This window comes from Chiloscyllium punctatum, chromosome 5 (assembly GCF_047496795.1).
Source record: "Chiloscyllium punctatum isolate Juve2018m chromosome 5, sChiPun1.3, whole genome shotgun sequence".
NCBI classification, from domain to species: Eukaryota; Metazoa; Chordata; class Chondrichthyes; order Orectolobiformes; family Hemiscylliidae; genus Chiloscyllium; species Chiloscyllium punctatum.
The window spans coordinates 75,844,937-75,872,570 of NC_092743.1; the positions used below are offsets into that span (position 1 = coordinate 75,844,937).

Consider the following 27,634-nt stretch of genomic DNA (forward strand, 5'->3'; position numbering starts at 1 on the left):
TCCACAACTATCAATAAATGGCTACGACAATGGTTATGGGCTCCAACATCATTCCAGTAGCAACAAAACTAAAGACTGATGATATGCACCCCAGAATTAGTCACACCACTAGCCCTATTGGGCTGATCCAGTTTACAACTACAACACTGGCATCCACCTGACAATGTAGAAAATTGCACAGATATGTCCTATACAGAAAAAGTATGACAAATCCAAACCAGACAATTAGCACACATCAATCTACTCTCGAATATCCGTAAAGATATGGATGTTATCAACAGTATCATCAAGTAGGTCTTGCTCTGCAATAACCTTCTCACTGATGCCCATTTTTGGATTCCCCTTGGTCATGAGCTTTTGACCTCATTACTGTCTTGGCCCAAATAGGAGTGAAATTCCTGAGGCTAGATGAGAGTGACTGTCCTTGCCATGATGGCCATACTTTATTTAGTGTCGCATCAAGAACCCCAAGCAAAACTGGAGTCAGTGGGGATAAGCAGAAAACCCTCTGCTATAGTTGGAGTCATTCCTGATACAAAGGAACATGGTTATGGTTGTCATCTTAGCTCAGGACATCCTTACACCCAATCTTTTTAAGCTGTTTCATCAATGGCCTCTCCTCCATTACGAGGTCAGAAATACAAATGTTCACTGATCACTGCACAATATTCAGAACCATTGATGACTCTTCAGATACAAAAACACTTCATAACCATATACAGCAAGACCTGGGCAATATCAAGGCATGGGCTGAAAAGCAGCAAGTAACATTTGTGCCACCCAAGTGTTAGGCAATGACTATCCCCAAAAGAGAATCTAACCATGGCCTCTGACATTCAATGGCATCAAGATCTCTAAATCCCCAACTATTGTCATCCTGGGGTTTTACCATTAACTAAAAACTAAAGTGGAGTAGTCATAGAAGTACGGTGACTACAAGAACTAGCCAGGGACTAGGAATCTTGCAGTAAGTATTTCATCTACTGACTCCCAAAACCTGTTCACTAGCTACAAGGCACAAGTTGGGAATGTGATGGAACACTCAAGAAGCTTGACACCATAGCCTGCTTAACTGTTATCACACTGACAAACATTCAGTCCCTCCATCACTCAGTAACAACAGTGTGTATCATCTACAAGATGCATTACAGAAAGTTGCCAAGGCTCTTTAGACTGCACCTTCTAGACTCACAAATGTCTGGAAGGAGGAGGGCAGCAAATACATGGAAATATCACTTGCAAATTCCCCTTCAAGTCACCATCCTGACTTGGAAATACGTTTCTTTTCCTTCAGTGCCACTGGGTTAAAATTCTGGACAAACTCCCAAACAGCATTTGTGGGTATACCAACACCAAATTGGTTCAGTCGTTCAAGGCGGCAACCCACTACAGCCTTGTCACGGGCAATTAGGGATACGCAATAAATACAGAGGAACCTCGATTATCGAATATCAATTATCTGAATTTCGGATTATCTGAAGCAGATTTGAAGGCCCCGATAGAATCATTACATCAAAAAGGTATTTCAACACTGATTGCGTCTTTTGTTACAATGATTAAAAATAAACCCGGCTTACTGAAATGCTGCTGAGAACAGTCCTGGACATTGTGCCTGGGCTCCTATCAGTCTCCAAATGACTGACTGCCCGCCCTCTCTCCGCCTACACTTTCCCTGGAGTTCTACACATGGGTGTACCCTAAACCCCCCTTCCCCAGATAATCAAAGGTGGAACGAGGTGTGAGCGTGCGCATATGTATACGCTGTTGGATGGGGGGGAGGGGGGGGGGGGGGGGGGGGCAGACCCGGGGTGATGCTGTACAAGCCCTGAGACAGAGAGAGGAGCACTGAATCAATTATCCGATCAAAATACTGCCGACCTATCTTGTTCAGATAATCAAGGTTCCTTTGTACTGGCCCAGTCAGTGACACCCACATCCTGTGAATTAATTACAGGAAAAGATAGTCAAGGAGGGTTTCCCGTTGTTTGGTTCTCAGACCACTAAGCCCAGGCTAGTGGTTCTCTGACTGAACTGGATGTATACCACCAGTACAGTCATGGAAATGTGTGCCACTCATTATGAATGGATATTCAAAGTACATTGCTTAACCTAAGGGTAACACAGACAAGATAATTACAAACAAATCCAGCAGGAAATTAGGTAACATTTCTTTCTGAGAACAATTGGAATGTGGGACTCAATACCACAGAAAACAATTGAGGCATCAAATAGAAAATGATGGAAAATACTTCCAGGCCAGGTAACATCCTTGGATAAAGGAACAGGTTGAACTTGTTCAGTTATTGCGGCAAAAAAACTTAAGATACTTCCAAAAGAAAACGAAGACAAGTTCATTAGAGAAGAGGGAATAGCAAGATATTCAGGGAGGCTCAAAACATAAATAATAGACAGTTGGAGGCCAATTGGCCCCTGCAACCTGTCTTGCCAAGAAGCAAAATCATGGCTGATTTTGTACCTTTTCGCCTGTACTAAACCCATATCTTTGAATTCCCTTCAGAGTTTAAAACATATGATCTCTGTCTTAAACACTCTTAAAGGCTAAACATTTACCATGTGCTGGGGTTAAGCATTCAAAAGCTTCATACTTTTTTAAATGAGGAAGGTTCTTCTGCTCTCAAATGTCAATGGCTGATGCCTTATTTGAGATTCTGACTTCATGTTTGAGCTCCAGTCAGGGAGAGACATCCTCAGCAACTGTGCTTTCAAGCTCATTAAGAACTTTTTAGACTACATCTTATTCATCTAAACTACAAGGAATACAGGTTGGGTCTGCACAGCCTGCGCATTCCAGGAATCAGTTGATTTCCCTTCACTGCAAGTACACCTTTTCTTGGGTAAGGAGACTGAAGCCACACTCAGCACACCAGGTGTGGCCTCACCAAAGCAGACACATCTTTAATCTTGTACTTTGGCAGAAGGCTACCATAGTATCTCCGATTCTCACTGCTTGCTGCATCTCCACGTTAACCTTCTGCAATTCATTTTACAAGCACACCTCGGTCTTTCTAAAAGCAAAAGACATACCATTCCCTTACCGTTGTAAATGTTATTCTTTTGAATAAAGTGGATAATTTCATTTTGCCAGATCTCTATCTCTCTTGCGAGTCCACTCACCCAACCTGTCTCATTCTCTCTTGGTTTTCTGAGTGTCCTCTCACCCTTAACTATTCCATCTCTGCAATATCAGCAGACTTGGACATATGCGTTCAGTTCCCTCTAAGTTCTTATTAATGATGGTTAAAAAGTTGGTGATTCTAGTACAAATGACTGTCAATCTGTAAATATACCATTTATTTGTACCACCTGTCTTACTCTTTACTAATCAAGCTTTGATCTATACCAATCATCCCAGGAAGTAAAGGAATATACTGTTACTATGCAGTAGCAACACAAATGGTGTTTGCCCTGACTAGAAATGTTGCTGTCCAGCCAAAATGATATTCTGCCTATCACACAAATGAATAAAGTGGTAGATGAATTTTAATAGAAGTTTGGTGCCAGTTATTTAGGCGATACAATCCAAGAGTGTATCAAACAGCACATTTATTCAGCTGCCTGTTACAAACATTTTACTGACCATACCCAACCAGCTCATGCTGCAATAGTAAACCGCAGTATTTAACATTAGATGGAATTCTGTAAGTAGACATTTGCTGGTGAACCCCAAGTTTGTGAAGAATTATACTAACAACCAATTTGGGATTATCAGTTAGGCTTGCAGTGTACTCATGTGTACAGGAAGTTAGGAGATAGCGAGGAACGCAGATGCTGGAGAATCAAGAGTCGATGAAGTGTATTGGAAGTTACACATCTTCGTACACAAAGCACTATTCTTTGCAAACAGAAAGAACACGTATATACACTCTTTGACCAAACAACTTCATTTTAAATGAAAATCAAGTTGGCAGTCAGCATTGTCAGTCATTATTAACTGAGGGCATTCTCCATTGTATTTCCTCGACCAGAGTTCACTAGTCAGCACTCTTCTCTCAGCATATATGGTGTCTCACCTTTATTTTGGTATTTCTCACAAACTGTCGTCTTGATGAGTGCAAGTTGTGCCTTTCTCACAAAGACAAAAACCCATATGCTGGGTACGAATACGTCTGTATAAAACCAAATGCTTATTGTGATGACCATCTAAAATCTGGTTGTGTGTCTAATTTGAAGTCATGTCTTTTAACTGTTCTGTACATGCAAAATGAAACTTTATAGTTTAGAACCTGAGGGACAACATGAGCTATAAAGAATGAAGTTCAATTTACGTACAGATTCATGATACAATAACTTTGACAAAAGCCTGATGCAAACATTTAACTGCTTTAAGTGTTCTTCACAAAAATGACGCAAACTGTTGGTCTGAAATCTCTCCCAAACTAAGAATCGCACTCAACGACCTCCACTTTCGCACTCCCTCAACCACAATCCCAACCTTTTGCTCTTAGTTCATACAAAGTCCGAAGCATTAGAAATCTGGGGTAAAGTTTGAGAGCATGACCTTAAAAAAAATTGGAAATACAAACAACTCTAATAAAGCCAACATCCCCATTGCTGTAATTGATAAATGTTGAACATCCCCAGTCAGCTACAGTATTTAGCATGGCACTTGCTGATGACTGCATCACAGGTTAATTCAGGGGGCAAAACCATGACAGGTATTGCAACATGTGGGGAGCAAGGATCTGGCCCAAATAAGAAGTGATCATTTCATTTTCTAAAGAACATAAGAACTAGGAGCAGGAGTAGGCAGTTAGGCCCTTTCTGTCTGCGCCGCTTCGATGAGGTCAAGGTTGATCTTCGAGGACTCAAATCCACTTACCCGTGCTCGTACCATATCCCTTAATTCGTTTATTGTTCAAAGAATATTTAAAATCGTTTACTGAAATAGCGCCAACTATTTCACTGGGCAAGGAGTTCCACAGATTTACAACCCTCTGGGTGAAGAAACACCTTCTCAATTCAGTCCTAAATCTGCTCCCTCTTGTCCTAGTTTCACCTGCCAGTGGAAACATCTTCTCTACTTCTTTTTTTAATCTCTTTCCTTCATAATTTTATACGTTTCTATAAGATTCCCCCCTAATTCTTCTGAATTTCAATGAATATAATCCCAGTCTACTCAGTAAGCCAACCCTCTCAACTCCGGAATCAACGTAGTGAAACTCCCCTGCACCCCCTCCAGTGCCAGCACATCATTTGTCAAGCAAGTAGACCAAAACTGCACACAGTATTCCAGGCTTGGCCTTACCAGCACCCTGTACGGCTGCAACATAACCTCCCTGCTTTTAAACTCAACCCCTTTAGCAATGAAGGACAAAATTCCATTTGCCTTCCTAATTACTTGCTGTACCTGCAGGTCAACCTCTGGTGATTCATGCCGAAGGACACAGGTCCCTCTGCATAGTAGCATGCTGCAACTTTTTAACCATTCAAAGAATAATCCTTTTTACTGTTTCTCCTACCAAAATGGATGACTTCACATTTATTAACATTGTATTCCATCTGCCGGACCTTTGCCCACTCACCTTATATATCTATGTTCCTCTGCAAAGTTTCACAGTCCTCTGCACCTCATCTTAGTGTCCCCAACTCCAAATCACTTACATAAATTGTGAACAATTGTGGTCCAAACACAGATCCCTGAGGCTCACCACTAGTCACTGACTGCCAGCCAGAATAGTACTCAGTTATCCCCACTCATTTCTTCCTGTTCATCAAGAATTCTCTACCCATGCTAATATTTTACCCTTAACATCATGTATCTTCAGCTTATGCAGCAGCCTCTACAAACAGCTGAGACAAAAAGATTTTGCAAATAATTCAAAAGTAGAGATCAGACTGAAAAATTAAAGAAAGCGCTTTTCATAATGGAATACAGATGAATTTTATAACTGTCAATCTGTTAGACTGTTCTAATGATCTGCTAGACTAGATCTGGAATATTAATTTTCAGTCTACGCTACTGTATTAAGTGAAACTGTTGCAACTTGGACTTCGACGTTTTGGAAATAATAAGTGTTCAAGATACAAGTAAGACAAGGGAGGAAGTCACAAGATCACTTGCGAAAATTTTGTATTCCTCTCAGAGGTGCCAGAGGACTGGAGGACAGCAAATGTGGTAACACTGTTCAAGAAGGGAACATGGGATAAACCACAAAATTACAGACCAGTCAGTTTAACTTCAGTGGTGTGAAAATTATTGGAAGCAATTTTGCGGAACAGAATTTGGTGCGTTTGGTGATGCAGGGACTGACCAAGAACAGTCAGCATAGCTTTATGAATGGAAATCATGTCTGACCTACTTGACTGAATCTACTGAAGAAGTGGCCAGGTGTATAAAAGAGGACATTGCTTCTGAAGAAGTCCACTTGAACTTCAGCAAGACGTAGATAAGGTCCTGCATATGAGAGTGATGGCAAAGGTAAGACCACATAGGATCCAAGAAAATTTTGAGAGTTGGATCCACAATTGGCTGTGTAAGAGAGAGTGAGTAATGGTCGAGGCCAACTTGAAGACTGCGTCTAGTGGGGTCCCACAGAGATCAGTGTTGGGGCTCTTGCTGTTTGTGGTTTAGACTTGAATATAGGAGGGTTGATCAGTAAGTTTGCAAATGAAACAATTGGTGGGGTGATAAATATTTAAAAAGATGGGCTGATCAGTGGCAAAGGGAATTCAATTGAGATAAATGTGAGGTAATGCACTAGGGTAAGACAAATAAGGCAAGGGAATCCATGAAGAATGGTAGGACCCTGGAAAGCACAACATTAGGGGGAATTTGTTACACATGTCTCTTAAAGTATCAGGACAGGTGGATAAAGTGGTTGAGAAGGCATACCACATATTTGTCTTAATTATTCAATTCAGAGTTGAAGGCCACAGACTGCTATGCTGGAACTGTAAAAAAAATTGTTGGTCAGGTCACAGCAAGAGAAAGTGAGGACCGCAGATGCTGGAGTACAACCAGGGTTGAAAAGTGTGGTGCTGGAAACCCTGCCCCTCCAATTGCCACCAGGACAGAACCCCACTGGTCCTCACCTTCCACCCCACCAAGCTCCGGATACATCGTACCATCCTCCGTCATTTCCACCACCTCCAAACAGACCCCACCACCAGGGATATATTTCCCTCCCCACTCCTATCAGCGTTCTGGAGAGACCACTCCCTCCGCGACTCTCTTGTCAGGTCCACACCCCCCACCAACCCAACCTCCACTCGCGGCACCTTCCCCTGCAACCGCAAGAAGTGCAAAACTTGCGCCCACACCTCCCCCCTCACCTCGCTCCAAGGCCCCAGTGGATCCTTCCATATCCATCGCAAATTCACCTGCACCTCCACACATCATTTACTGCATCCGCTGCACCTAATGTAGTGTCCTCTACATTGGGGAGACAGGCAGCCTACTTGCGGAACGTTTCAGGGAACACCTCTAGGACACCTGCACCAACCAACCCAACCTCCCAATGGCTGAACACTTTAACTCCCCCTTCCACTCCACCAAGGACATGCAGTTCCTTGGCCTCCTCCATTGCCAGACCCTGGCCACACGGCGCCTGGAGAAAGAACACCTCATCTTCCGCCTAGGAACCCTCCAATCTCACAGCAAGAGAACTGTGTTTAGTTCTGGAAGCCAATTTATAGGAGGGATGTGATATGAATGCACTGGACAGGCAGTAGAAATTTATCAGTACGTTGTCTGGGCTGGAGAATTTCAGTTATGAAGTGAGATTTAGCAGACTGGGGTTGTTTTCCTTAGAACAGAGGAGATTGAGAGAGGACACAATTGAGACATATAAAATTATGAGGGGCAGAGATAGGGTAGACAGGAAAAAACATTTCCCCTTGATGGTAGCACAGATTTAACATGGTTAGGGTTAGGGATAGGGAGAGGTTTAGAGAAGATGTGACGACAAACATTGTCACCTGGAGGATGGAGGGAATCTGGAACTCACTGCTTATAAGGATAATAAGGGCAGAAACACTCTTTATATTTTAGTATTTAGATGTGCACTTTTCAATTACTAGAAAATGCATTTAGAGTAGCTATATGGTTCCTTTTGACTGGCACAAACTTGACTGGCCAAACTATTCTCATCCCATTTTCCCCATACATGGCCCATAGCCTTGCATGCCTTGGCATCCCAAATACAGAGGAACCTCGATTATTCTGCATTCTGTTCTCCAGATGTCAGACTACCCGGCAAGATTGCAAGGTCACAATGCTTGGCTAAACTATGTCAGCCTGCATTTGATTAACCAGACAAAATACTGCCCGACCGTGTCCTTCAGATAATCGAGGTTCCTCTGTACACATCTAAGTCATTCGTAAACGTTATGAATGTTTCTGTCTCTACCAAACTTACAGTGAGTTCCAGATTCCTCACATATGCTCTAAACCTTCTGCACCTTACCTTAAATCGGTGCTTCTCATCATTGATTCTTTCACCAAGGGTGAAGGTTTCTTCCTGTCCATCTGCACAAGTTTATTTATCTCAAGGATTGGACAAGAATGATAAAACATTATATAGATAGAGTCATAGACTTCTACAGCAGGTCCGAACCAACCAAAACGTCCATCCATGCTAATCCCATTTCACAGCACTTGGCCCATATCCTTCTAGATCTTTCTTATCCATGTATTTGTGTCAAATTCCTTTTGAAATATTGTTCACGTACCCACCTCAAACATTTCTGCTGGTATTTCATTCCATATTCGTACCACCCTGTGCAAAAAGCTTCCTCTCAGGTTCTCTTTTATTCTTTCCCCTCTAATCTTAAACTGATGCCCCCTCATCCTCTATTCCCCAGCCTTGGGAAAAAAACTGAGTGCATTCACCCTAATCATGCCTCTCATGAACGTATACATCCCCCCTCAGTCTCCTACGCTCTAGCTTGTCCAAGCTCTCACTGGCAACATTCTTCTAAAATTTCTTCTACTCTCTTTCCAGTTAAGTAACATCTTTTCTATAACAAGGGAAGCAAAACTGAACACAATATTCCCAGTGTAGCCTGACCAACGTCCTGTACAACCGTAACATAACGTCCCAATTTCTATAATCAATGCCCGGACTGATGAAGGCCAGTGTGCCAAAAGCTTTCTTCACTGCCCTGGCCACCTGTGACTTCACTTTCAGAGAATGATGCATCTGAACCCCAAGGTCACACTGTTCCACTACACTCCTTAAGGCCCGAACATTCACCATGGACTTCCATAATGCAAGACTTCACACTTGTCTATAGTAAACTCCATTTGCCAATTCTTGGACTACTTCCCCAGCTGATCACAGTCCTGCTGCAATTTCTACGATACCACCTATTTTGTTTCATCTGCAAATTTATTCATCATGTCTTGCACATTCTCATCTAAATCATTGATATAGATAACAAACAGCAATGGGCCCAGCACTGACCCCTGAGGTAACACCACTAGTCACAGGCCTCCAGTCTGACAAACATCCTTCCACTTGTACCCTTCGCTTCCTGCCATCAAGCCAATTTTGCATCCAATTCACCAGCTCCCCATGGATTCCATGTAATCTAACCTTCAAGAGCAGCCTACCATATGGAATCTTATCAGAGGCCTTACTGAAATCCATATGGAGAATAACTACCACCCTGCCGTCATCAAAATTCCTGGTCATTTCAAAGAACTCTAACAAATTTGACAGGCATGATCTTCCATGCACAAAGCCTGCTGACTACTCCTAAACAAACCCTGTCTTTCCAAGCGCATGTGTATCTTATCCCTCAGAACCTTCTCAACTTACCTACCACAGATACTAAGCTTACTGGTCTATACTTCCCAGATTTTTATCAGGAGCTCTTCTTGATTAAAGGGCACATCATTTGCTACTCTCCAGTCTTACAGGGTCTCACGTAACAAAGGATGATGCAAAAATATCAGCCAGGGCCACAAACTTTCTTCTCTCACCGTTTACAGGGTTCTTTGATATATCTGGTAAGGACCAAGAGATTTATCCACCTTCACATATTCTATGATTCGGAGATGCTGGTGTTGGACTGGGGTGTACAAAGTTAAAAATCACACAACACCAGGTTATAGTCCAACAGGTTTAATTGGAAGCACACTAGCTTTCAGAGCGACGCTCCTTCATCAGGTGATCATGGAGGGCTCAATTCTAACCCACAGAATTTATAATAAGAATTTAGTGTTTACGAAGGGTACAACAACAGGTACCCTTCGTTGTTCAGTATTTCCCAGGAGCTGAAAAATTATGCCATGTTCTTCGAGACCTGCAACACATTATCAGTGAGGATGAGCACCTCACCAAGTCCTTCCCAATACCTCCACTACTTGCCTTTAAACAACCACCAAACCTCAAACAGATCGTTGTTCGTAGCAAGCTGCCCAGCTCTCAGAACAACTCCATGCAGCGTCTACTGTGACAGGGTTGTAAGATGTGTCAGAATGTGGACATAGATACCACCATTACGCATGGGGACACCTCCCACCTTGTACATGGCAGGTACTCATGTGACTCAGCCAATGTTGTCTATCTTATACGTTGCAGGCAAGGATGCCTGGAGGCATGGTACATTGGGGAAACCGAGCAAAGGCTACGACAATGGATGAATGGGCACCGCACAACAATCAACAGACAGGAGGGTTCCCTCCCGGTTGGGGAACACTTCAGTGGTCCAGGACATTTAGCCTCAGACCTTTGTATGACCATCCTCCAAGGTGGACTTGGGACAGGCAGCAGAGAAAAGTGGCCGAGCAGAGGCTGATAGCTAAGTTCGGTACCCTTAGGGAGGGCCTCAACTGGGACCTTGGGTTCATGTCATATTACATGCACACACACACACAGATACTCCTACAAACACACACTCCTATACACATATATACATGGACATACATACACACAGACACCCACCCTTACAGACAGACACACACACTCCCACATGCACCCCCTCACAGACTCAAGACACTCTGCATTCACTACACACACACACACACACACACACACACACACACACAACCCAGACAGACACATGTACACAGACAAAGACCCACATGCACACATATTTTGTGGGGTGAATTTGTACTTGCAGGGTTACATTGTACTTTGCTCAAAAACTGCATGAATTCATGTAAAACTCCGTTATCTCACTTTTTAGCTTAGAATCAATCTAAACATTATGGCATAGACAGAGAACACAGGGGGCCCAACACCTTCAACATATTGTCTAGCTATCACCATTGTTAACAGCTAACCCGAGAATGCAACTTTTTAAAAAAAGGTTTTGTGGTTTACACATGAAAGAAGTGAAACTATCACTGTATTCTAACAGATTGGCTTAACAGACAATCAATTTTTCAATGTATAATTTCAGTTACATCACACTGTAAATTCTGTGTTAGGATTGAGCCCTCCATTATCACCTGATAAAGGAGCGTTGCTCCGAAAACTAGTGTGCTTCCAATTAAACCTGTTGGACTATAACCTAGTGTGGTGTGATTTTTAACTTCATATATTCTAATATGTCCAACTGTGATATGGACTGTCCCTGAGATATCATCATTAATTTCCCCAAGTCCCTAAGTCTACTTGTCTTTCTCCACAGTAAACAGAGGAGAAATATTAATTGATGACCTTGCCCAAGGGCTCATGTCCGAAACGTCGATTCTCCTGCTCCTTGGATGCTGCCTGACCTGCTGCGCTTTTCCAGCAACACATTTTCAGCATCTGCTATGGTTACAAAGCATACATGTCCACTTTGGTCCTTGAGGTGTCCTATTCTCTCCAGTTATATTTTTTCTTTAACATACTTAAAAGAGCCTCTTTGAATTCACCCTAATCCTCTTAACAAAGGCTATCTTATGCCTCCTTTACGCCTTCCTAATTTCCTTCTTCAGTAAACTCCTTCTACTCATGTCACCTGTGCCAACGGGCACAATGACTTCTGGTTGTTTGTAAATTCCCCTTGAGAACAGTCTACAACCACTCAAACATCCTGGACCCAGGAGCCAACACACCACCCTGGACTCCAGTTTGTGGCCACAGAATCTCCTGTCAGTCCCCTTTCCTATCAAGTCTCTTACGATGCCAAATAAAGGAGCTGAACCAGGAATTCGGCCTCCTGAGAGTTTGCTTATTGAAAATCAGGTGGAGCATCCGTGTAGGGTTTAGCAAACGGGGGAGAATATTCATCTTAATAAACGCTATCCGACCCACCCATGATACTGTAAGTGCCTCTCATCTTTGAAGATCTTGTTTAACTTTTCAAATAATTGGATAAAATTGGCTTTGGAGTAATGAATATGCTCAAATAAACAAAACCACCCCTGTGACCACCTAAATGGGAATCTATAGTTGCCCTCAAGACCTAGCTCCTTTGTAAGGCCACCCATAGGCATAGCTTCCAATTTCGCAAACTTAACCTTGTACCCTGAAAAAGCGCCAAACACTTGAATGCATTCTATCAGGTGAGGCACCAAAACTGCTGGATTTGTCAAAAAAAAATGAGGTCGTTGTATGCATACAACAAAATCTTGTGTAATTTTGACCCCATTTCTGGAGCTGATGTATTGGGATCTCCATGAATGGCCTCCACCAATCATTCAATCACCAATTTAAAAAGCAATGGTGAAAGGAGACAGCCCTGCCAGTTGCCCTAAAAATATTAGAATTGCTTGATCGCACCCCATTGGTGATAACCGCCACGAGAGGGCCACTGTAGAGAACCTTTACCCATCTGATAAATACTTCATGCAAACCAAACCACTCCAGAGTATAGAAAAGGTACGGCCACTCAACTCGGTCAAATGCCTTCTCTGCATCTAGAGAAATCACCAATCCCTGTATGGAGTATTGTTGGTATGCTTGAATTACATTAAGCAGCCTCCTAACATTATTGGAGGATCTGCTACCCTTTATGAAGTACTTCTGATCCTCTTTAATAGTACAAGGTAACAGTCTCCAGCCTTAATGCGAGAGTCTTAGAGAGGATTTTAAAGTCCACATTTAAGAGTTAGATGGGCCTGTACAAAGCATAGTCTTCCAGATCCTTCCCTTTTTTAAGGATACATGAAATATTGGCCTCTCTCAGAGGTGGCGGGAGACAATTATGACTGTATGAATCATTAAACATATTGAGCATCGGGTCTGACAGCATATGTATAAATTCCTCTCAGAATTCACTGGGAAGTCCGTCAGGATCGGACGCCTTTCCACTCTGAAGCTGCCTCACAGATTCCTGCACTTCTTGCTCTGATAACAGGGCATCGAGAAAGGACTCTTGTTTGGGAGTCACACCTGGGAGCTTCAGATCCTTAAAAAAAAAATCCTTTTGGCTTGCCCCTCCTCACAATCCTCGGATTGGAATAACAGAGTAAAATCTCTGAAATGCCACATTAATCTTTTTAGAATCACATATTAAGATTTCCAGACCCTTCCCAAATCGCCATAATGGCTTGTGAGGCACTCCTTTTCCTGGCGAGATACGCTAAGTATTTGCCTGGCTTGTCACCATGCTCATATAACCTTTGTATTGCAAAAGTCAGCTCCTTCTTTACCGCTTGAGTGAGCACTGAATTTAATGAAGTTTAACTCTGCAGTTTGACCAACAAGGGTCTGTCAAAGTAGGCCTTCTCGGTTGCCTTCAACTGTACTTCAAGGAGATGTTGCTGCTTACAATTCTGCCGCTTCCTACCGGCAGAATATGAAATAACTAACTCTCTTGCATAGACTTTGACAGTTTCCCAGAGGACGGACGAGCTACCAACCGAGCCTAAGTTGATGTCTAGGAACGCCTTAAATTCCCAAGAGAAGTACTCCACAAACTAATGATCCTCGAGGATAAAGGGATCCATTTGCCAGTACCTCAAACCCCCTGTAACATCCTTAATTTTAAACATGAGGTACACTAGAGCATGATCAGAGATGGTAATATTACCAATCGTAATAGATGCCACCAGGTTTACCGCAGGGGTCACAGAAAAAAAAAAATCAATGCTAGTGTGACATCTGCACGGATTGGAAAAAAACGTAAAATCCCGACCTGTAGGCTGGAGACACCTCCAGATATCCACCAGCCCTAACTCCCCACACAGACTTGAGGATATGGGCCACTAGGAGATTGAACAAAAATGGCTGAAGGTGCTGCACAAAATGGCATTGCTAAATTAGATAAAATGGTTCCTTGCGCTTACATGACGAGCTGGTTCTCTGCATCTACGTGACTGGCTGCAGCTAGTGTCTAAAGCTATATCGACAACTAACCACTAAAACCACCAGCATGAAGTTGTAGTTAGATAAGATGAGGAAATACTAACCACACTGCAAGCTGCGAGTCTTTGTAGAGGGAGCAATTGTTCCACAGAAAGGGCACAGCAGACATGTGGAGACTGTATAAGGAGCAGTTCTTGCAAGTGATGCACACTTTTATTCCTCTGAGACAGGTAAGAAGGGGTAAGGTTAAGGAACCTTGGATGATGAAAACAGAGGAGATTCTCGTCAAAAGGAAGAAGGCAGCTTATGGAAGGTGGAGGAAGCAAGGATCGAGCACAGCTTTAGAGGATTACAGGCTTGCTAGAAAGGAGCTCAGAAATGGACTGAGCAGAGCCTGGAAGGGGCACGATAAAGGCTTGGCAAATAGAATTTAGGAGAACCCAAAGACATTTTACTCATACGTGAGGAATAAGAGAATGATCAGAGAGTAGGGAGGGCAGATCAGGGATAGCGTAGGGAACTTGTGCATGGAGTCTGAGCAAATAGGGGAAGCCCTAAATGAGTATTTTGCTCCGGTTTTCTCGAAGGAAAGGGACCTGGTTGTGAATGAGAACTTTGAGGAGCTGGGATACAGGCTTGACCAGATCAAGATTGATAAAGTTGATGTGCTAGAAATTTTGGAAAACATTACGATAAGTCCCCAGGGCCAGACCAGATTTATCCTAGGCTGCACCGGGAAGCGAGAAAGGAGGCTGCTAAGCCGCTGCCGAAGATCTTTGCCTCCCCACTCTCCACGGCAGTCGTACTAGAGGATTGGAAGGAGGCGAATGTTGTTCCTCTTTTCAAGAAGGGTAATGGGGAAATCCCTTGCAATTACAGACCAGTCAGTCTTACATCTGTGGTCAGCAAAGTTTTGGAAAGAATTCTGAGGGATAGGATCTATGACTATTTGGCAAAGCATAGCGTGATTAAAGGCAGTCAGCATGGCTTTGTGAGGGACAGGTCATGCATCACAAATCTTATTGAGTTCTTTGAGGAGGTGACAAGGCAGGTCGACGAACGTCGGTCAGTGCATGTGGTGTATATGGACTTCAGCAAGGCATTTGATAAGGTTCCCCATGGTAGACTCATTCATAAAGTCAGGAAGTATGGGATACAGGGAGATTTGGCTATCTGGATTCAGAATTAGCTGCCTGACAGAAGTGGTTGTAGATGGAAAGTATTCTACCTGGAGGTCTGTTCTTGGGCCTCTGCTCTTCGTAGTTTTATAAATGACTTGGACGAGGAGGTTGAGGGGTGGGTTAGTAAATTTGCAGATGACACAAAGGTTGGCAGTATCGTCGATTGTACAGAGGGCTACTGCAAGCTACAGCGCGACATAGGCAGGTGCAGAGCTGGGCTTTAAATGGCAGATAGAGTTCAACCTGGATAAATGCGAAGTGATGCATTATGGAAGGTCGAACGCGAATGCTGAATATAGGATTAAAGACAGGATTCTAGGTAGTGTGGAGGAAGAGACGGATCTGGGTGTGCAGGTACATAGATCCCTCAAAGTTGCCACCCAAGTGGAGAGGGTTGTTAAGAAAGCATATGGTGTTTTGGCTTTCATTAACAGGGGGATCGAGTTTAAGAGCCGCGAGGCTTTGCTACAGCTCGACAAGACCTTGGTGAGACCACACTTGGAATATTGCGTCCAGTTCAGGTCTCCCTACTATCGGAAAGATACAGAGACTTTGGAGCGGGTGCAAAGAAGGTTTACCAGGATGCTGCATGGACTGGAGGGCTTGCCTTATGAAGAATGGTTGAAAAAGCTTGGACTTTTCTCTCTGGACAGGAGGAGGAAGAGAGGAGAACTGATCAAGACAATGAGAGGAATAGATAGAGTCAATAGCCAGAGACTCTTCCCCAGGGCAGGATTGACAGGTACGAGGAGTCATAGTTTGAAGATATGTGCTGGACAGGCACATGGACAGCAGTGAGTTGATGGGTGTGTAGGTTAAGTTACTATATTTTACATTAGGATTAAACCTCAGCATAACATCATGGGACAAAGGGCCTGTTCTGTGCTATACTTCTCTATGAAATACTTATCCACACTCTGCAAAGCTGTGAATCTTTGTAAAGATGACATAACCATTATGATTTAATTTGTTGTTAATCAATATTATTGGTTCAAGTAACTACCCATGAAGTGATATCATATACTGATTGGTTGTTACTATACGATCATGCTCCATGTCTGATGATGAATAATGTATATAAACCTTATGCAAACTCTAAGGTTGCTGGATTCTTTTGATTGCCAAGAAGTTGTCATACTTGTGGGTGAATCAGAGTCTGCCAACCCGGAGCTGTAACATACAATAAACGATTGCTTGGATGTTAGACAAAGAGTCATTTATAGGTGTGTTTATTGACCGATCGTGGAACTGAGAGACCCCTAGATCATCAGACCCACTAACTGTTTAGTTTGTACAGAGGGTATCGAGGGACCTTTGGGCAACCTGTCTACTGTAAGATCCATGAGACAGTTAAAATCTCCCCCTATAATGACGTGCCAGGACTCCCGAGATTTATCAGTTTAGAAAAAGTGTCTACCAAATATTTAAGGGGATGAACTGGAGGGCAATAAACATTTAAAACACATACTTCCCCATTTATCAAGGCTTTAAGAATTACAAACCTCCCGTGTGTGCTTTTAACATACACTAACAAATTAAATGGGAGATTGTTCCTAACCAATATAGCCACTCCCCTATTTCTGGTATTAAATGATGAAAAATAAACTCAGTCAAAGCCATTCTGCTGTAATTTCAGATGCTCCTTGTCATCCAAGTGTGTCTCCCATAACAAAGCAATAACCACCTCCTTTCTAAGACTCAAGAGTATGTTCTTCCTCTTAATTGGTGAGTGACTTCCATTGATACTCCAGGTACACCATTTAATCAAGTCATTAGCCATAACCTTCTGCAATAACATTTAAATTCCAGAGAGGAGGAACCCGAACCATAAACTGGTGAGCCTTAGTGTCACATGATCCACCAAATATAAAAGCTGCATAAAAGGTAAAACTACTACATTTAACAAACCTATAAAATTATTGAAAATTAAAACCAAAAACCAAAAAATAAACCAACATATAAAGCGCCAACAGCGCTGAGTAGGGGAACTCACCCCCTGCCCAGAGGGGGCAACTACTCATTCCAAACTGTCCATAAGTCGGCATCTAACCATCCCAGTCACCTTCACTTCTCCCAGCTAGATTCGCACCACAAACACAAGCAGAAAAAAGTAAACACCCTACTCAACAGAGGAAAAAAAAAGTAAAGATAAAGCTCCAACCAGACTTCTCAGTTTCTTTTACAAAACGATAAAAACATTCTCAAACAACACTATTTATACATACTAAACTTGTTCAAATTAAGTTAATTTGTCCACAAAGTCTCTTGCCTTCTCCGATGTGTCAAAGAGATGTATGGATCCATCTAAGGTGAATAGTAGCACTGCCAGATAACTCTGAGTACTGAATCTCAAGCTCCCTCACTCTTCTCTTGACACCGTCATAAGATTTGCGTTTCTGGATCACCGCCGCTGAGAAGTCCTGAAAGAACATGATCTTACAGCCTTTGGATCCTTCCCCTGGACTCTGAAAGCCTCCATGACTCTCTCCTTATCCCGGTAATGATGGAACTGCACCAGGAGAGGACAAGGACGTTAACCCAGACCCGATTGCCGTGCTGCAACCCGGTGAGCCCTCTCTATCTTCAATCCTCTCATACCAGCCTCCAAGTCAAAGAATTTTGGCAGTCAGTCCTCAACAAATTCTGCAGGCTGCTCACCTTCCTTACCCTCAGGCAGACCAATGATCCAAATGTTTTTTTCTCCTGCCCCTGTTCTCAAAATCATCCATTTGATTGCGCAAATTATGGACCTGCATCTCCAGGGCTTGGATTCTATCCTTGGATGAACTGGCATCAGCTTCCATCACTGTGACCTCGTGCTCCACCTCATCTGTCCGCTTCTTCAGGTGTCCCAGCTGCTGCTCGTGCTTCTGCAGCACGTGAGAGATCGGAGCCAGCTTCTCTTCAATCTGTTTCTCAAGCATCTCACGAGATTTCACAAGCTTGTTCACCAGGGCCTGGAAAGTAATCAACTCAGAGGATTCTGCAGGCCGAGCTGCAGACCCAGCCTCAGATGCTCCTCCTCCCTTTTCTGGCATCTCTGGATGGCTGGAAATGCAGATAGGTTAACTTTCAGAGGTTTCTTGGGACTCCGGAAAGATCATGGAGTCCCAAGATATCGCAATGGTCTGGGTTGGGCGGGTTAAAAGTTTGTCCTGCTTGTGCTGCGATGCAGAGCTCTGCAGTGCAATCTTCTTAGATAACTGCCATCTTGGATCGCCCCCAAAAGTTTTGTTTGTAGCCCATAAACTGTGTCTAGCTTATTTCTAACGTAATTTTAAAATTTTAACTTTTGGTTCAATGCCACTGATTTCTCCAACCATCTTGAACAAGGTTCTAGCATAGTGCTATTGCATAAATAGTGCATTTGCTCCCTCCACCATGTGTTATCTGCCCTCATCTTCTGACTGTATAACCCGATGTGTACCAAAGAAAACAGACTTGTAGCTTCAGAATAAAGTTACATATCGAATCAACTTGCTACTGGTAGCAAGTTTCCTTCCCAGAAGCAAACTAAACAAATTGAGGTTTAACATAGAACATTACAGCGATGTTGCGTCGCCCTGTCATACTAATCTGAAGCCCATCCCACCTACACTATTCCATGTACGTCCATATGCCTGTCCAATGACGACTTAAATGCACTTAAACTTGGCAAATCGACTACCATTGTAGGCAAAACATTCCATACCCTTACTACTCTGAGTAAAGAAACTATCTCTGACACCTATACCTATCTTATACCTATCTCCCCTCACTTTAAAGTTGCGTCTCCTCATGTTTGCCGTCCCCATACTTGGAAAAAGGCTCTCCCTCTCCACCTTATCTAACCCCCTGATTATCTTGTATGTCTCTATTAAGTCACCTCTCAATATTCTCCTCTCTAACGAGAACAGCCTCAAGACCCTCAGCCTTCCCTCGTAAGACATTCCTTCCATACCAGGCAACATCCTAGTAAATCTCCTCTGCACCCTTTCCAAAGCTTCAACATCCGTCTTATAATGCGGTGACCAGAACTGTACACAATACTCCAAGTGTGGCCATACCAGAGCTTTGTACAGCTATAACATAACCTCCTGGTTCTGGAACTCCATCTCTCTATTAATAAAGGCCAAGACTCTGTATGCCTTCTTAACAACCCTGTCAATCTGGGTGGCAACTTTCAGGGATCTGTGTACATGGACACAGAGATCTCTGCTCATCTGCACTCCCAAGAATCTTACCATTAGCCCGGTACTTTGCATTCCGATTACTCCGTCCAAAGTGTATCACCTCACACTTGTCCACATAAAACTCCATTTGCCACCTCTCAGACCAGCCTGCGTTCTATCTATGTCTCTCTGCAACCTACTACATCCTTTGTCACGATCCACAACTCCACCGACCTTAGTGTCATCTGCAAATTTACTAACCCATCCTTCTAAGCCCTCATCCAAGTCATTTATAAAAATGACGACCAGCAGTGGACCCAACACCAACCCTTGCGGTATGTTGCTAGTAACTGGACACCAAGATGAATATGTTCCATCAACTACAACCCTCAGTTTTCATTCAGCAAGCCAATTACTGACCGAAACTGCTAAGTCTCCCACAACCCCATTCCTCCGCATTTTGAATAATAGTCTACTGTGGGGAACCTTATCGAACGCCTTGCTGAAATCCACATACACATCAACCGGTTTACTCTCATCTATCTGTTTGGTCACTATGTCAAAAAACTCAATAAGATTCATTAGGCACGATCTACCCTTCACAAAATCATGCTGACTGTCCCTGATCAGATTATTCTTTTCTAGATGGTTATAAATCCTATCTCAACACTTTCCCAACACTTTACCAACAACTGAAGTGAAACTCACTGGTCTGTAATTACCAGGGTTGTCTCTACTACCTGTTTTGAAGAGGGGAACCACATTTGCTATCCTCCAGACCTCAGGCACTATTCCTGTAGACAATGATGATTTGGAAGATCAAAGCCAAAGGCTCGGCACTCTCTTCCCTTGCTTCCCAGAGGATCCTAGGATAGATCCCATCTGGCCCACAGGACTTGTCTATTTTCGTACTCTGCAGTATTTCTAATACTGCTTCCTTGTGAACCTCAATTTCTTCTAGCCTAGATGCAAGTATCTTCCTCGCTGACATTTTCATTTTCTATAGTGAACACTGTCAAAAGATATTTATTTAGTGCTTCCCCTATCTCCTCTGACTCCACACACAACTTCCCACTATTATCCTTGATTGGCCCTAATTTAACTCTCGTCATTCTTTTATTCCTGACATACCTATGGAAAGCCTTAGGGTTAACCCTGATCCTATCTGCCAACAACTTCTCATGTCTCCCCCTGGCTCTTCTGAGCTCTCTTTTTAGGTCTTTCCTGACTTCCTTGTAACAATGAAGCGCCCTGAGTTTTCACATTTTGTCCTAACATAAGCCTTCTTCTTCTTCCTGACCAGGGATTCCACTTCCTTAGTAAACCACGGCTCACGCGTTTTATATCTTTCTTGCCTGCCTGACAGGTACATACTTATCTAGGACACACAGGAGCTTTTCCTTCAATAAGCTCCACATTTTTAATGAGCTCATCCCCTGCAGTTTCCTTCCCCATTCTACGCTTCCTAAATCTTGCCTAATTGCATCGTAATTTCCCTTCCCCCAGCTGTAACTCCTGCTCGGTGGAGTACACCTATCCCTTTCCATCACTAAAGTAAACCTGACAGAATTGTGATCACTGTCTCCAAAGTGCTCACCTACTTCCAAATCAAACAGCTGGCCAAGCTCGTTACCCAGTATTAAATCTAAAGTGGCTTCGCCCCTTGTAGGCCTGTCTACATACTGAGGAAGCCCTCCTGCACACACCGGACAAAAACTGACCCATCTATAGTACTCTTACTGTAGTGTTCCCAGTCAATATTTGGATAGTTGAAGTCCCCCATGACAACTACCCTGCCTTTCGCATTCCTATCGAGAATCATCTTTGCTATTCTTTCCACTACATCTCTGGGACTATTCGAAGGTTTTGTTCTAAGTTGCACAAAATTTGAGTATTATTGAATAAAAGATACATTTCTATAAGCTTTCCAGCTTGCATTCATCAAGACATTGTGAAACAGAGATACCCATGTTGCCTACCTTTCTTGTGGTATTGCAAACCAGTACTCATGCTTCCTGTCTCTCTGGGCATACTGCTGCATAGATGCACTTGCCACTGAGACAAATGTCTTCCGCATTGGCTTCCCGACTCTCAAACACAAGAACCTGTATGATCGATTCCGCCTGTTCTCTTTTGGTAAGGCAATACCTGAGATTCAATGTTAAATAAAGTTAATCCCTTTGTTTCTAACTTCTATTTAAGATATAGCAAATATACGAGATATTTTGACAGGAATTGGCAAAGGTACTATCACCAAATCGTTCATATACATCATGGCTGTCAATAGGCAAATACTTGGTCCCAGTGAGGAGCTCTGACTGACCTGTAGGTGAGTACAAGAGTCGTCCTATTCAGTCTAAGTCCACAGACGAGCATTAGACCCACAGAGGGTTCTAAGAGGAACTGTAGCACACGTTTGAAATACAGGTAAGCCGCTGGGCAAGATTCAGTAAGGAATCATTGCTCCAATCACTGGATGTTTTCTTGCCTGTATTTTCTGCTGGCAGATTGTTTCTCTTCCATACAAGTCAGTCAGTGACTGGAGTACCGGCAAACAGTGTAAAGGTGAAATCTACGTTTCAACATTGTACCAAACCTTATATTTCCAGAATATGCTCATCTATCCCTTGAAGGAGACAAAAATGAGAATGCAAACCCTCAGAGGGAAAGGGTGAATACCCCAATGGAGATCATGTTTAAGACATAGCAGGAACATTCAGCAGTAGTAATTTTTCAGATAAATACTTGATGGGGCCAATCAATGCATAGCAATGAGGAACATGAAAGAGAGTGGGTCTAATTAGAAAGACTGTCAGATTTCATCAGTTCAAATATACTGACATCATATACTGGTATCATGCAATAACATATAGAATCATATATCATCTTTTAAAAAAGTGCATTTTGACTTGTCAACACACCAGATGTTCAAAAACTGACTCTAAACTTGATTCTTGAGCTCACCAAACATTCTCCACTTATATCAATTGGAGGAAGGCTGCGTATCATGCAAACTGGACAGAATTCAGTCACAATGCCCTTCCATAGCTGAGCATGATGAAATGCGGACGGATATTAGCAGGGATAATTCCATAGGTTGTAAAATAATTATAGATAAAGATAAAACTGGCCCTCAGGAGAAAGTGCTAAAATGGGGAAGGCAGGAATTGGACAATTTACATTGGGGAGAGCTGTTTGAGAGTAAATCCACAGCTGACGTGTGGGAGTCTTTTTAAGGCCAGCTGATCAGAGTTCAGAACCAGCATATTCCCATGAGAATGGCAAGATTCAAGAACTCTAGAGGTCAACAGATACTGTAAGTTTAGAAAAATCAAGCCAGCTTTAGGAAACTGAAATCAGCTAAAGCCCTTGAGGAATATAAAGCAGGAAAGAAAATTCTTCCTGCTTTATATTCCTCAAAGTTTCCTTTAAAGAAGAATTAGGAAGTATAATACAGGCCCGGAAATGTCCTTGGCAAGTATGATTAAGGAGAATCCTCAGGCAATTTATAATATATTAGGAGCAAGGGAGTAACTCAGGAAAGGGTTTGTCCATTGAAGAACAAAGAAGGGAAGTTATGCATGGAGCCGGAGGAAGTGAGTGAAGTCCTCAATGAGTATGCTGCCACATTATTCATCAAGGAGAAGGTCATGGCTGATGGTGAAATTAGGGAGGGGTATGTTGATATTCTAGGCCATGTTGTCATTAATTAGGTAATGGTGCTTGGGGCTTTTGAAAAACATTAAAGTAAACAAATCCCCATGGCCTGAGAGGATCTATCGCAGGGTATGGAGAGAGGCAAGGGAGGAGATTGCTGGGATCTTAACGGTGACAGTTGCACCCTATTTAGCTACAGGGAAGGTTCCAGAAGATGGGAGAATAACCAATGGTGTTCCTTGATTTTAAAAGGACAATAAGAATAAAAAAGGAAATTACATGCCAGTGAGCCTCACATCAGCAGTTGGGAAATCACTGGAGAACATTCTTAGGGACTCTATTTACTTGCATTTGAAAACGAATAGACTAATTAGAGACAGTCAGCATGGCTTTGTATGGAGGAGGTCTCATGTCACAAAGCTGATTAAGCTTTTTAGAGGAAATGATTAAGATGATTGATGAGGTTAGGGCAGTGGATATAGTCTGTATGAACTTTGTCAAATATTTTAGTAAAGTCCCTCATAGTAGGCTGATCCAGAAGATTAAGTTCCATGAGTTGGTTAACTGGGTATAAAATTGGCTTAGTCACAGAAGATAGAGGACAGTTGTGGAGAGGTGGTTTCCTGACTGGAGGTCTGTGACTAAGAGTGTTCTGCAAGGATGAGAGTGCTGGGTTCTCTGCTCTACTGCTTGACTGGTAAATTTGCTGATGACATGAAATTGGTGGAGCTACCGATAGTGAGGAAGGTTATCAAAGGATACAGTCAAACATAGTTGCAGTTTATTCTGGACAAGAGTGAGGTGATACATTTTGGGAGGTCAATTGCAAGAGGAAAGGATAAAGTAAATGGCAGGATCCTGAAGAGCATTAACATAGAAGGGTTCAAGGCAATAGTTCTCTGAAAGTGGCAACACAAATGGATAAGGTGGTAAAGGAAGCTTATAGGCATGCTTGCTTTCATAGTTTGGGGCATTATGTGTGAAAGTTGGCAAGTCATGTCACAGCTATATAAAACTTTAGTTGGGGTACATTAGGAATATTGTGCAGTTCCAGACACCACATTCGAGGAAAGTTGTGGAGGCTTTTAGAGACAGTGCAAGAGGGGTTGACCAGGCTATTGCCTGGATTGGAATGTATCACCTATAAATAATGGTTGGACAAACTTGGATTGTTTTCACAAGAGCAGTGGATGCTGGTAGAAGTATATAATTTTGAGAGGGGCATGGATAAGTGGACAGGCAGTGTCTTTACTTCAGGGTGGAAATGTCAATTTTGAGAGGGCATGGGTTTAACTGAAAGGGGGAAGGTTTAAAGGAGACGTGTGAGGCAAGTTTTCATTTTAAAACAGAAATGATGATATATGTTTGGAATGAACTGCAAGGGGAGGTGACTGAAGCAGATTTGATAGCAACATTTAAGAGACTTTAAACATGAACAGACGGGGAAGGGAAGGATATGTGCAGGCAGACATGATTAGCTTAGAATGGCATTGTGAAATATTTAAAAGGGACCAAAGGGACAACCTTTTTCATGCAGAGGGTAGTGCATGTATGCAATGAGCTGCCAGAGGAGATGGTTGATGCTAGTTCAGTTACAACATTTGAAAGACACCTGGATAGTATATGAATAGTGTTATGAAGGTGTAGTGTACCATTAAGAGATTTGAAGGACTTAACAAGCACAGACATTTGGTCCAGCAGCTAGCAGTATGTTGGGTGGTATGAGACAAAATCAACTTCAAATTCAACCAGATTAAATTACGCCCCAAGTTACAAAACTCCAATCAAGTTCGAACTTCGTATTTTGACAATATTAAAACCAATGAAACAATCTGATGCTTTGGGGTATAAAACTAAAAAAAACAGTTGGAGGAGAACATATGCAGACTGCCCGCAGAATAGCTGTTTTCAAGTTACCTTTATCTATCAAGCAGAAACCTGAAGAAGAAGAAAACATGACTGAGGAAGATACAAAGAGAAGGTTCGACAGTTGGCTAGTTTTGAAATTAATTTTTTGGTAATTCTTAATCATAGGTTTTATTGGACCAGTATTAAGAAAGGGAAAATAAAAGAGAGAGCAGTTGTAAACAGTTGATAGTTAATAATTCTGTTAGATTTTTAAAAAAAAGTTGTGAATTTTTACCTTAAATAGTGACCTTTGAGATAGTTCTTGGCCTCCCGAAATTTAACAGATTACAGCAGGAGTTAAATCGTTTCTGTGTTGCTGTTTTAAATTAAGGCGGTTACCGTGTCCTAACAATAGGAAGCGTCTAGAGGGATTACGTCAAATGCTGGCAAATGGGACAAGATTAGTGTAGGATATCTCGTTGGCATGGATGAGTTGGACCGAAGTGTCTGTTTCTATGCTATATATCTCTATGACTCTTCTCATCTCTGCACACACCAGCAGCTGGCAATCGCTGGACTCAGATAGCAACTAGTGGTTGCTGGACTCAAACAAGCATCAATATATTTTGCGTAGTTTCAGGGTGAACTTGAGCATAAATCCCTCTGCTGAGTCAGTGCGGGACTAGAGTCTGACTGAACCGAAGCCTTAGCTTTGAGGACAACTTTCCTGCTGCATCAGTGGGTGGCTCAGGTCAAACCTGAGTGGCAATGTGCAGGGACAACAGGAGCTCGGGGTACGAGAGAACATCTTTCCACTGAGTCAGTAGGAGACTACAGGGAAGGTCTCTCTGCTCAGTTGGTGGGAAGACTAGAGTCAGACCAGACAGGAGCTTGCAGTTAATTTACAACTATTAGAATATGAAGAACCAAGAGAGAATGGATTTCCCTGATTGGACTGGACTCCTCCAGAAATACTTAATGAGGAAGTGGCCACAATATGGGGAGTATGCAGTCATGACAGGGACAAGGGAAAACTTGCTGGGGAAATCCTCTGGAAGGTTGCCCAAGCACAGATGCCAGATAAGAAGTTAAAGACAGTCCGCAATGCAGTAACGATGGGCTGCTTGCTGGAGGAATTGACAGGATAGAGATAGCAGGTCAGGTTAGAGAGGGAAGTGAATAAGAGACTTTGTGAGGAGGTCACCCACTTTAGTGAGAAGGTAACCAATCTGCCAAGGACAAAGAAGTGCAGACTTCGTATATATGAACCAGTATCATGTGCAGTGTGAGAACCGGTTAGGGAAAAGTGTAGGCAAGAGGGAGAGGCCCAAATGTCTAAGCTCAGGTGTAAGGGTGGAAACAAAAATGTAGTGACTTAAAAGCTGCAATAGATGTGATTCAGAGAGCAGCTCAGAAAAAAGGAGTAGTACTGCTGATCTCACAAAGTGTCAGAAACAAATAGAAAGACTGCAAGGTCAGCTCACTGCACAGAGACACATAATATGTGCTTTTACATCCAAAATAGGTGAGGAAGGGGGGTGTGGATTGGGATGGTTCAGTGGATGAAGCGGCTAGGTATGGCTATGATGATGATGGGGATCCCATACCAGAGGATCCTCTACCAGCCTATGACCTTGGATTGAAGATTCTATCAACCTCAATAGTCCCACTCAACCACCAGAACGGGTTGAAGGAAGGATGGTCAGGAGGTAACAAGAGTGACATATTCTACTCCATTAGGAGTACAGAAGTTGAAAGATATTGCCAAAGACATTGAGACATATTTACTGGGGGATAATTCTAAGGAGCTATTCCAAGCGATCAGTCAACAGACAGAAATACATGGTTTAGATGATGCAGAGGAAAGTAAGTTAATAGTAATGTGCCTAAAACCACCCACATATTCTGTTACCACAAGGGCAGAAAATTTGTGGAAGCACAAATGAGGCTTTAAAAGAACAGGTGGTAACTGTAATGGGCATAAACAGAGGAGACCCAGTGGAGGCACCAACAAAATGCTATTAAAGGATAGGCGAGCATCCCATTGTGTTTCTAGAATGGCTTTGGGCAGCGTTTCAGGGGATATATGGTACTAATTTGGACAGAACAAACTGGAGTAACAGTTTGATCCCACTGATAATAAACACATGCACGCACCTGGGTGATTAGGAAAATGACTTTGTATGGGAAGACGAATCAGCAAAATTAACCAGGGCTTCTGGTTGATGCCCAAAAATGAGACAGCAGTCTGGAGAAATGAAGGGGGAGACATGCTCAGAGGGCACCTCATTCAGTCTACCTGACACGCAGGTAGAGGTAGATGCAGAGGCAGAGAAAATGTTCAGGAACAGGGAGAACTCAAAGCTAGGTGTACAAGTGCTACAATTGTGGCCAAGAGGGAAAGTTAGCAAGAGAATACCTGAATCAGAGACATGAGGATGCAGGCTGGGAGGAGCCTCATGGAGGGCCGGAACAGACCCAATTCCCAATGTGATGTGACGGACATACCACCGTCTTCAGAGATGTAACGCGAATTGCAATGATAGTCGCTGCCTCTCCATTATGGGTATATGATGTGCATTAGGATAAA

The 27,634-nt window shown here is 42.8% G+C and overlaps 1 protein-coding gene across 12 annotated transcripts in view; it reads right to left on the reverse strand.

The window, feature by feature from the left end:
• The window catches only part of oxr1a (oxidation resistance 1a), a 511,841-nt gene that overhangs the window by 93,290 nt on the left and 390,917 nt on the right, over positions 1-27,634 (reverse strand). For all 12 annotated transcript variants that reach the window (XM_072570591.1, XM_072570587.1, XM_072570583.1 and 9 more), the window contains one exon: positions 21,519-21,687. In XM_072570591.1, coding sequence (XP_072426692.1) covers positions 21,519-21,687 — 169 coding nt within the window. The remainder of the gene's footprint in view (positions 1-21,518; positions 21,688-27,634) is intronic.